At 19.8% G+C, this 12412-nt stretch overlaps 2 protein-coding genes across 2 annotated transcripts in view; both read left to right on the forward strand.

Moving 5' to 3' along the window:
• LOC116186625 (odorant receptor 67a-like) overlaps positions 1-1301 on the forward strand; it is a gene marked incomplete at its 5' end in the record, with an annotated part of 17554 nt that extends 16253 nt beyond the window's left edge. Inside the window, 2 exon segments of the mRNA XM_031514521.1 lie at positions 935-1090; positions 1251-1301. Coding sequence (XP_031370381.1) covers positions 935-1090; positions 1251-1301 — 207 coding nt within the window.
• A 3342-nt stretch (positions 1302-4643) lies between these two features.
• Positions 4644-8815, forward strand: LOC102674895. The gene is given in 7 exon segments (XM_031514526.1): positions 4644-4937; positions 7043-7329; positions 7331-7438; positions 8082-8181; positions 8244-8345; positions 8431-8586; positions 8674-8815. Coding segments are annotated over 7 exon segments (1113 nt in total). The 3' UTR covers positions 8740-8815.
• Positions 8816-12412: the final 3597 nt, after the last annotated feature.

Consider the following 12412-nt stretch of genomic DNA (forward strand, 5'->3'; position numbering starts at 1 on the left):
GTTTTAAAATAATAAATTAATTATATAAGATTAAGTTTAATTATGATAAATAAAATATTTTTTATTCAATTTTACTTTTTTTCAATAATATTCAAATACATAATATAAAGGAATATTTGATGACAGAAATTCTGCATTTTTAAATTTTATTATAAGATTTCTATAATAAATATAGAAACAGATCAGAAACTATAATAAACAATTCTATAATTACGCGCGCATATAATTTTATAATGTATATATTTTATGTAATACGCAATAATTTTATGTAATGAATATAGAATAACATTCTTCTGAATCAATTTTTATATAATAAACTCATCATTCATAAAATTATCGAAATAAATAATATTTATTTACATGTTTTATTAGATTTGTTTATTAGACATTTTATTATTTTATTATTATTTATTTTTATCTAATTTTCTTAAAATTTTAAGATATTCTATGTGTATTATATATTATTTGCAAATTTTATAATTATTTTTAAAAAGAAAAATTTAGAATTTTTACGCAAAAAATTGAGAAACTTAATTAAATTTCAAATTAATTAAAAAGAAAAAAATAATTATTATTTTATTGAAAAATTTCAAGTGAATCATATTGAATAAATTATATTGAAAAACACTTAACAAATGAATGTAGTTTCAAAGAAAATATGTATATATTTTTAGAACATTATAATCGATGAAAAGAGGAATTCACCGATATATAATGATGATTTTAAATTAATCTTAAATTTCAGAATTGAAAAAAATATTGTAATTTATTAAATTGAATTTTTTTTATCAGTTATAACATTAAATATTGTTCTTGAAAAAATTTGTAATCATCATTGATATTCTTTTAAAAAATTTTTCTATCATCTAACATCTAACATCATTATCTTAGTATTTTTTATTTTTTTTTTGATATATTCTTTAATTTTTTTTAGAACGAAAGCATTATTCAAGCTGCATACGATATACTTTAGTACAATTTAAATCCGCGAGACAATCGAATTGTATTGCTGATTTTAATACAAGCTCAAAGACAATTGACACTTTCAGCTGGAAATTTTATGACGCTTTCTGCTGAAACCTTTACTAGTGTAAGATTATTATAAAAATATTATGATTACAACACATTCACGATTATAAGAACATATTTATAATGTTACATATCTAATAATTATTAAAAATTAAGAAAAATCTAATCATTATTAAAAACTTTTTATATTATTTAATTTATAATATAATTAATTTTTTTAGATGCAAAAAGTTTCAGTTTCATATATTTCAATATTAATAGCGATGTATTAAAAAAAATAATTGTGCTAAAAAAAGATTATTTTTCTTTCTTAAAGTAAAACAAAACAATTATCGATAATAAATTTTCTTCTTTTTATTTTCTCTTTTTAAAAATTATTTGTATAATAATATTCAAGTAATTTCATCTGATCGATAATCACATTGAAAAAAATTTAAATACAGTGGGTACTCAAATGTACAACTATGTTAAAGAGATTATATTGCTATCTGTATGATTTTATTTCATCTTTGATTATTGTAATTTTATTTAAGAAAAATTTTAATATTTTTTTTATTTAGATTTGATATTCATAATTAAAATCATAAAAATTAATTTAATTTAATATAATATAATTTAATATAACAAAAAAAATTCTTTGATTTCAACTCCTAAGAAATTACACTATTCAAGAAATTTTAATTTTTTTTTAATTTTGTAGTTTTTAAGGGCATTCCTTTCTTTTTTAAATTTTAATATGCTGAATAGAATTTGCAAATTATTTTCTCTAGAACCATCAATTTAAAAAAAAATCATTTAAAAAATTGCAATTTTTCAACTTTGAAATTATTTTACACTTTCAAAATAATCTTTATACAAAATGATTATATATTATATAAAACAAAATGTAAAATAATTATTAAATTCTAAACATAATTAAATATATTTAAATAATAATCAAAATTAAAAAAATATTCAAAATCTTATTTTCAAAAATTTTTACTGATATTCTAAGATTATATTACTAATATTCTAGATATTTAAGAAAGCAAAAGTCAAAAGAAAATCTAATCGCAGTATAATAAAATAAATCTTTTTGCTAAGGAAAATATTTAGAGAAACTATAATCATTTTTATTTTTATTTTCAATAAAGAAATAAAATAATTTGCTAAAACATGTGGCAGCAATAATGATACTCAATTTTAATCGCTTGTTTGTTGTTCACATTGGAATCGTGAAGCATCATTAAATACCAATTGTATATACATATGTACAATTTAGTTAACATCCAATCTTTCTATATCATAATGTTACATTATTTATTTTAAATGATGAATAAATTTAATTTATAAATTCGATATCCAATGTTATTATACTAGCACTTTGTATTAATCAGTATTTTCTATTAATAATTCGTTAACAAAATTATAACGAAAATTGTTGTAATGGAAATTTTTGCTTAAAATTATTTTTAGAATCTCCAATTAATCGATATTCCTACATTTCTGAGATATTCTATGTACAAAATATTAATATATATTTATAGATAGAAATTTAAATTTGCCTTATTAAATGAGAACAAAATTCGACAGCGCTGTAATAAAGACAAGGCGATTTTACTTTATTAGTTTTTCTTTTCTTTAACGCAAACTTCAATTGCTTATAACTTAATAAATATACTTTAACCGATATTTTCATTTATCAATAATTCTATTTCTTTCGATCTCTAGAATCAATCTTTGAATTTTTGTATTTTTCATATTTATTTTCATATTTATTGATCATAAAAATTTAATATAAAGTTAGCAATAAAAATATATACATATATATATATCGTGCAATATTAAAATCATTTAATATAATGAAAACTCTTATTGAATGAAAATGGAAAAATTAATGGAAAAAACAATAAAAAAAAAAATATTGAAAAAGATATTGTTATATTGTGTAAAACACTATGTAGATTGTGATAATATAATGATATTAATAATAAATGAAATAATTTCAGTGTGATAAAAATGATAATAATAAAAAAAATATCATATATGTAAATCTCACACAACCTGAAACATTTTTTATCGTCGTATTCAAGATATTTGTTGAAAAAGAGTTTGAATAATTTGCAACAATAAGAATGTAATCCTATTTAATATTTAAAAATTATATATTTTAATTTTTTAGTTAAAAAATATAAGATTCTTAAATATTAGTATAACCAAAAATTAATTTTACTTCTATTTAAATAAAATATATTTAATATAAGAAGATATTACGAAATTATATTAGTACAATTGAAAGGAAATGAATCTATTTGAAAAAAAAATCAAAAGTATATATTCTTTTGTATTCTGTTTTATTTTCGAATAAATCGATTGAGACTATAGAGAGAATATATACACTTGGCTATATTATACATTATTTTTTGAATATATTTGTATTTATATATATAAATTTATCATCATCATTTATCATTATTTCTTATTATTCCTTCAAATTTTTAATTAATAATATTAAGGCATTATTCTTTTTTTCAGAATGGTGACACAGTGAGAATGTATCGATATATATATCTTATTTAAATTACTGATATCCAGATAGAATAATAATTCAAAAAATTAAATGGAAAAATATCATTTTATCTTTTTGATTTATTTTTTAATAAAGATTTATCTTTTTTCGGCTTATACTACCAATTATAACATTTTGTAAAAAAAAGTAATTCTATTATTCAAAAATTTTCTTATTTAATTGTTTTATTTTCTTATTAATATTGATATAAAGAACTAATATTTCTATATTTATTTATATATTTTATTTATATTATTATATATTTATATTATATATATTATTATATATTAATAAATATATATTATAATATATATTAATAAATAAATATATATATTAATTGATCTATAAAATCATTTCTAATAATTAACTATAATTAACTAAAACTAACTCTAGTATATAGATATGTATATATGTAATTATTTATGTTTACCTCAATTTACATTTGCTATTCTAGAATAAAAAATTAATAATAATGCAACAAAACACGATTTGATTTTGAACTTGAATATATATTTTAATATAATACAGCACAGTATATAATATACAATTAATTAATGCAGTCAAACTTATTATATGTATGTACAATGTTGTATCCATTTACATATCTAACCATCTGCTGCAATGTATATCTTTTAGAAAGAAAGTCAGAAAAGGGGAAAGATGTGAAATTTGTATTGAATGTATTGAAGATCCACAAACATATTTTTTAAATGTGTTACGTTTATGAGTAATATTGCGTGATACTTTCCCTTTGCACCTGTTCAATATCACAAATTATACCAATATATAATGCAATCAATAATTATTATCTTTCACTCAGGTATTATCTTTAATTGTAGCACAAAACTTATTTCCTAGATTATTCTTTTCTGAAATGTTATACTGACTATGATTTATTAAATTCTTTGTGCATACAAAATAATTTTATTTACGGGCAATATCTGCAATGATTTAGTTGTTTTCGAAATAATATAATAGTACTTTAGCATCCAATCTATCTACACATATGGATTTATTCTAATTTAATTCTTTTTCATTCATAAAACATAATTCGTTTCTTGAAATTATGTTGAAAAAAGTGACACCAGAGAAAGTCATTTACATTATTCGACTCAGCGTAGCTATATGTTGTTGTTGGCCACGTCCTTTCAATAGTACCAAAAATCAAATTTTCGGTTTTAAAGTTTTACAAATCAGTACCATAATTAGCGCCTTCATGGTGTTCCTGCCTTTGTTATATTCGATTTATTTACATAATGACAATATCATCCATGTATTCAAATGCATCTGTTTGTCAGTAGGTATTACTCAATTTATTGTCCAAACTCTTATATGTTTCATCAAACACAACTCATTACAAGTAAGTACTTAACTTCTCTCAATATTTGAATGAGAAATATATATGATGTATATATAATAAATAAAAAAAGAATTGAATATATTTAAATGAAATAATTTTACTTTAGTTTATTTAAAAAAATATAGAATTATATTTGTATTTAAAATCTTTTTCTCTAGAATAATGTTAGATTGTTAAAAGAAAATTTATAAATTTAATCATAGACTAATATATTTGTAAGATATAACAACATCTTTTGAAGGATTGATTCTAAAAGTCAGATACATATAGAAATATAAAAATGACAATTAAAATTTATTCATTAAATTATGAACAATTGAAATTTGCATTAAATTAAGCGAAATAAAAAGAAATTAAGACTGCTTCGTTAGATTATAATTATATTTTGTTTCTGCCTTTTTAATGAATTTGATTTACTTATAATTTACGAATTTTAATTATTTATAATTTAATAAATATATTAATTTTATTTGACATTTTAATTGATATTTTTGTTTTTTATAATCAATTTTTATATTTATTTTAGCAATTTAATATATTAATATGCTACATTAGAATTTTTTTATTTATTTATATTGCTTTTCTTATCATACTTTTCCATATTCTGTAACTATATTTTTTCAAAAAATAAATAACAAATAAATCTTTCTTGAATTTTTTTTTAATTTTTTGTATATTTTCTTGAATTTAAAATATTCAGTCCTTTTTTATCTACATCATACTTATAAAGATATGAATTATTGTATTTTCATCATATTTATTATATTATTAATATTTCTAATTCATTTCATTGCATATCTTATATGCTTGAGTTATATTTTGAAATTCTGCGCTTTTTGTATTATTCATATTTTTAAAAATAATTTAAATCAATAATTAAATACAATAGTATTAAAAGCAATAATAATATTAATATTTGATGCTGTGTATTAAAATATTTATTTTAATGTAATTATTAATTAAATAATAAATTTATTTCATGAAATATTAAATAAATCATTTAATTACAAATTTTCTATAGAACAATTTACTTTCTATAATATAATAAAATATTCATAAAATATTTGTATTATTTCAAAAATAAACTATTTCTTATATAATTTTAAAATAATATATAATATATAATTTGAAAATTATATATTAAATTTCTTTAAATATCTGGTGTTTGATCATATCTATTTTGTACGAATAACAATAGAGTTACAAAATTTTGAAATTTAACAATTTGTCAATAATATTCAAATAAGATAATTAATAACATAATTAATAAAAATAATGTCGTGAAGATTTTACTTAAAAGTCGTTGAAATTATTCTCATTAAAAAATTATTAACAAAAACTTTTTTCGAAAAAATTTAGGTATTACATCAAATTAATATTACATCAATTCCATATAATTTAGATAATTAATTAGTAAGAATAAATTAGAGTAAATTAATTAATGTCATACAAAAATTTATTTAATTTCTAGTTTCATGTTTATATAAGTTTTGGATTAGATTAAATTAGATCACTATTTAATAAATAATGATTTCAATTTAATGTAATATAAATATTTTTATTAATGATTTTTTATTAAATAACGATCGTCAAGTAAAAAAATTTTCATTTCAGTATTCAATATAATAATTTTGATAATATATTAAAAAATTATCAAGATCGAAGGATGACATCTTTTTATAAATATTTATTTTAAATATTTCTAATTTCTAATTTGTAATTATCGATCAAAGGTTTTTTTATAAATAATTATATAAGCTCGCTGAAATTATATCAATTTAAAATAAGTTTAAAGTTTAAACGATTAAATTAATTCAATTAAATTATTTTAATTAAATGAAAATACATTCGTATCATGATATCATCATTCTTGTAAAATTTATTTATTATTTATTTATAGATTATAGAAATTATAGAAATTATTTATAGATAATTATTTATATATATATAAATTTTTCTTTTACCTGGATTTCAAGAATTCGATTTGAGAACTCAATCTAAATTTCTTGATTCAAAAATCAAATTCCTAAAAATTAAAAAATGATTTATAGATTGTATGTATTTATAAGTACATATCTACTTGTTTTTATTTTTACTACTTACAGCGTGTGGTAGAAGAAATGGTGAATTGTGTTAAACAAGCGCAACAAATCGAAATAGAAATCTTCTATAAGTATATCGAGAAATGCAAGATATTTTATGGAAGTTCCATAGCATTTTCATATTTGACTGCCACTGCTTTTATGCTAGGACCTACAATACTACCAATTTCTTTTCCTTTAGAAGCAGAATATCCTTTTCGCGTCAATGAATCGTTAATAACTATCATTATATATATGCATCAATCTTTTGTTAGCTATCAATGCTCTGCGAATGTATGCGTGAGCATATTTACTTTGGTTTACAGTCGCAAGATTTGAATGTTTGATCGTGGAATTTCAAAAATGTTCAAATGTTGATATGATGATTGCTTGCATTAAAAAACAATTACAATTAAAAAGGTAAATATAATATTAAAATAAATTATAATGTATCGCCTGAATAGTAATGAATTTTCATCTGTATCTTCAGAATGAAATAAGATATAACTTTACAACACTCTATTTAGAACTATATTTCTCTTTTATAAATATGCCAAGTATAGATAAGTTTCTATAATTAAGCGTCTTATAGATAAGAATAGTATGCGATGTCGATAACAATACTTTTGATGCAAATTTGAAATTTGACATAACATAAGTTTGAAAATTTTCGCATCCATCTTATAGCTTACATTTGATCTCTTTAGGTTTTCATTTCTTTTCAAAATTGAATAGAACATGCAAAAATATTCATTTTTAATGAATATATTCTGAATATATATATAAATGATACAAGAATGATTTCTTTTATCAAAAGTAAACTGATAAGATGATGAAATAATCTGATAAGAATGAAAAAATTTGTCACATTTGTTGTTGGAAAAAATTTATTGAAATTAATGTAATTACATTGAAAAATAAATATAATATTTTATAACTAAGAATCGTACTTTTATTTTTCTTTTGTTTCATTTCGATAATTTTTGAAATACAAATGAAAGCGTTCATTACTTTTCAACCGATTGTTTTATTTATATTCATTTAATTCTCATGTTTATTGTAGATACGCGGAAGAAGTAATCAATTGTTTTCGTTATATAGTGCTTTATGGTATAGTAGTAACAACATTTGCTTTGATTCTTTGCGGTATAATATTACTTATGGTAAGTATTGATAATATTTTATGTATCATATTATACAAATTGAAGATGGAAATTCTAAACAGAATGTACCACTAATTGTAAAAATGCAGTTCATAATTATATGTATCACTATAATGATGGAAGTTTATATGTATGCATGGCCAGCTGACTATGTGAAGAATATGGTAAATTACATTACATTTTTATTGTTTATATATATACAACTTATATATATATCTTTAATTAATTATTTTTTTCCATAATTTATAGAGTATAAACATATCAAGAAGTGTGTATGAATTATCATGGTATGAAGAGACAATAGAAATGCAAAAGAACTTTTTGAATATATTGGTGTATCAAAAACCAGTAACGTTTTCTATCAGTTATATAGTACCAGAACTTTCTTTACGTTACTATTGTTCGGTAAGACAAGTTAGCTTTCAAATATCTTTTGTTCTATAAATATAAATTAAAAATAAAATAACAAATAATAAATTTATAAAATTTTAGTATCTCTCCAATGCTTTCTCTATTTTCACTACATTGCGTGTTCTATTAGAAGATACTTCAGCATAAATGTATTCTAAATTTAATTAAACTAATTATATAATAAATTCTATAATTATATAACTATAAACATTTTTGTATTAATGAAAATAATAAAGGATCAGCAATCTTAGTATGAATATTTTATTTAAATTGCTAAATTATAAACGAAATAATAAATTATTTTAAAAAAGACAATCGTTTAAAATATTAAAATAGTAATGTTAAAACTTTATGTGATTTTAAACTAATTTTTTTTTTTGCAAATATTTTAAAAACTAAAAGAATCTGTCTATTGCATGCATTGCATACAAATTATTTAAAATAATGATTTGACAATATATTTCAATATATTTCAAGATCAGAAATTAATATTTTATTTTGTAAATTATATTTTTTATTTCTTTTTTGTTTCTACATTTTACAACTAATATGCCATTTTATATACATATTTCTTTTTTATCTTTTCATTTTTCATTTTTAATATTCCCTTGCATAATCAAAAAAAAGAAAAAATAAAAGAATTTTATTATTTAATTTTATATATTTATAAATTTGAAATCTTTTTCAATTTTATCTTTAGAATATGTTCTTTTGAATATTTTTTTCTTCGATCTGTTTTAAATGACTGAATTAATGACTTTTTATTCAATTTTCAAGTTTTGGCCAATTTATAAGTTTGATGAAGAACAATTATTTAAAAAGTATGTATCCATGATCAAATATTTATTTATGTGTAAGCATTATAACATTTTGAAATTGCAATTAGTCGGAATTACGAAGAAAATAATAAAAGTTTTATTTTTTACAACTTTTTTTATTTGAACTTATAATAAAAATTAAAAAGATATTTTGTAGATTTATATAAATTATGTTCATTATATTAATATCATCGAAATCGACTAATTATTATAATCTATTAAAAATGATAAAAATCGTTTTTCAGGATTTTTATAATTAATTTTAAAAATTTTTAAACTTTTTGATGTCTATCATTTATTTCTGCATCAATTTTAACCAATTTTAACAAAATTTTCAGGATGTATATAATATAAATCTACAAAATGTTTCATATTTTTATTATTTAGATAAAAATATTATAAAAAATGATCTTTACTATTTTTTTTGTGATTGATTATAAGTAGTAATTGAGATATTTCAGATGATGAGAAAGAAAAAATGGAAATATAAATGCTAGAGAATGTAATAGAGCGAGCTGTGTGAAATCAAAACTTTTTCAAAAATTTTTTTATATGTCATGTAAATTAATTCTTCTAATTTTTCAAAAAAAATTCAAATCGTTTTATTTTATAAAAATTATTTTTTTCTAATTAGTAGAATATTTTTGTAAATTTAATATTATTTATATATATTATATAATATTGTTTATATGTATTATATGTAATATTTTTGCATATGATTGCATCAATTACATTATTATAATATATCTTAATTATCTCATATAAATATATTGAAATATATAGTTGATATGTATTTAATGTGCATTTAATATAATATTTCTCATGAAAATTTATATATTATCTTTATTTTTTATAACACTAAAACCAGGAAAAGTATAATCGTTTTATCGTTCACATTCATATAATCATCGAAATAAGTTGAAATAAAAAGTTGAAGCGAACTTAAAATAATAAAGTTGATTTAATAAAATATATTTACAGTAATATAATTATTAATTTTAATTATTATTAAATAATAATTATATGTATTGCGACAATTAGTATACGTAAATTAGTCAATAAGTAAATTATACCTTCTTTCTAATTTCTATTTTAAAAAATATCTTTATCAATAATTATAATTCATATATTATAAAAGCAATATTGTGTGAATATATATATCAGATTTCAGTTAATTCTATACTACAGTAAATATGACATAGTGTCGTATGATGATCTCGTACGTCGTAACAAATGTGTTCAAGTTCGAAATTTGAATTGTTTGTGAAAATTATCCAATTTTTGTGGGAAACAAATTATTTTCAACAAGCTATTTATAAATTCGTATAAATATAAAATATTCAATTGTTAACTTGTCATTAAATAGCGAAAAACAAATGGTAAAATTATGAATATCGTATAATCTTAAAATGATATAGAAAAACGACATGAATTTTTATAAATATAATTCATAAATTGATTTCTTATTATGATAATGAAATGACTTGCAGATGCTGGAAGGATTGAAAAGTTATAATCGAATATAAATTTATGTTAATAATAAAAAATATTTTTTTTATTTACTTATATTTTTTTTACATAAAAGAAGGCTATAACTTATTTATTAATTAAACTATGTATAAATTTTTATTTTTTCTTCTTATAATTTTATTAAATTATAGATTAAAATAAAAGAAACAAGTGATAACCAGCCAGTTTAATATTAAATTGTTTCTCATTGATGAAAAACTGAAAAAAAGAAAGATTACTGTGATATCCCCAGGAATATCATTGCAAATATAGAAGAATTTAGAATGACATTATATCAAAAAATTTATTATATATCATATTAAATGTTACACATAAACATATATACAACATACATGCAAATACATATATTAAATAAAAAAATATATAAAAACAAATATTATAACACTACTTATTTTTCATGTGATGACAATGTGATCATTTCAAAACGAATACAATATGAGTTTAGAATTGATAACCTATTAGATAAATTACATTCTTTTCTCATAAAACATAAGAGCATAATAGAGAATATATTAGTTTATATTTCATAAATATATTACATCTATAAAACATTCTCTTAATATATTAATATTTATAAGAATCTATATAATATATTAAAGTCGAAAGGTGAATGACTTCAGATATTGCACAAATAGATATTGCCTAAACTGATGCTACTGTTCGAAGGATCATCTACTATAGGACTATATTTATTTATATTATGAGTTTTGAATGAATAAATTGTGGTGGTATTTTAACTCTTTGCAGCTAACTGTAATGATTCTAACCTTTTTAATGTAAACTGTCTCTGAATTCTATCTGTATAATTTTCTATTCTAACTCAACTGCAAGACTGTCGCAAGTTTTGGTTTTTCCTCCAATCCTTGCTTTTCGTGAAAAATGCACACTAAGAGGAAGTTAGAGGACCAATCATTGCGTTAGAGGGCAGTTTCAAAAGATGAGCTTTCGCATAGTCATATCGTAATTATGGTAATCAAAACTTTTGCTTTCATGGTGGTCCATCGCATGATATGCAAATGTAGTTTGTGAAATGGCCGTTACTATGGTATCTTTATTTAAATTAAAGATCTGGAAAGCGTTAGAAAAACCATACCCGCTCATAAATTATTGTTAAGTTATTGGAGGTAATCGAGCTATTAAAAATAAAAGATTACCGATCATAATCTGGAATCAAAGAATTTAAGTCTCCGTTTGGATCGGATGACAAAGAAGTGATAGATGACAAAAAAGTTTAGACTCTATTTGTATTAGCAGAATGTATAGTTCTTCGAATGCCAATTTTTGTTCACCAATGACACGCCGCAAAGTGTGACCTTAACCACATTCTCTCATCAAAATGTAGTACGTGTGGAGATTTCAAGCTCCATTCTATAATTTATTTTCCTAATGCACCTTTGTATTATATTTCTTGCTCTTCAAAAGTATGCCTAATTCGTGGAGTTCATTTCATGCTTCTATGAAATTTGTTTCGT

This window comes from Apis dorsata, unplaced genomic scaffold (genome assembly GCF_000469605.1).
Source record: "Apis dorsata unplaced genomic scaffold, Apis dorsata 1.3 scaffold_1047, whole genome shotgun sequence".
Lineage (NCBI taxonomy): Eukaryota > Metazoa > Arthropoda > Insecta > Hymenoptera > Apidae > Apis > Apis dorsata.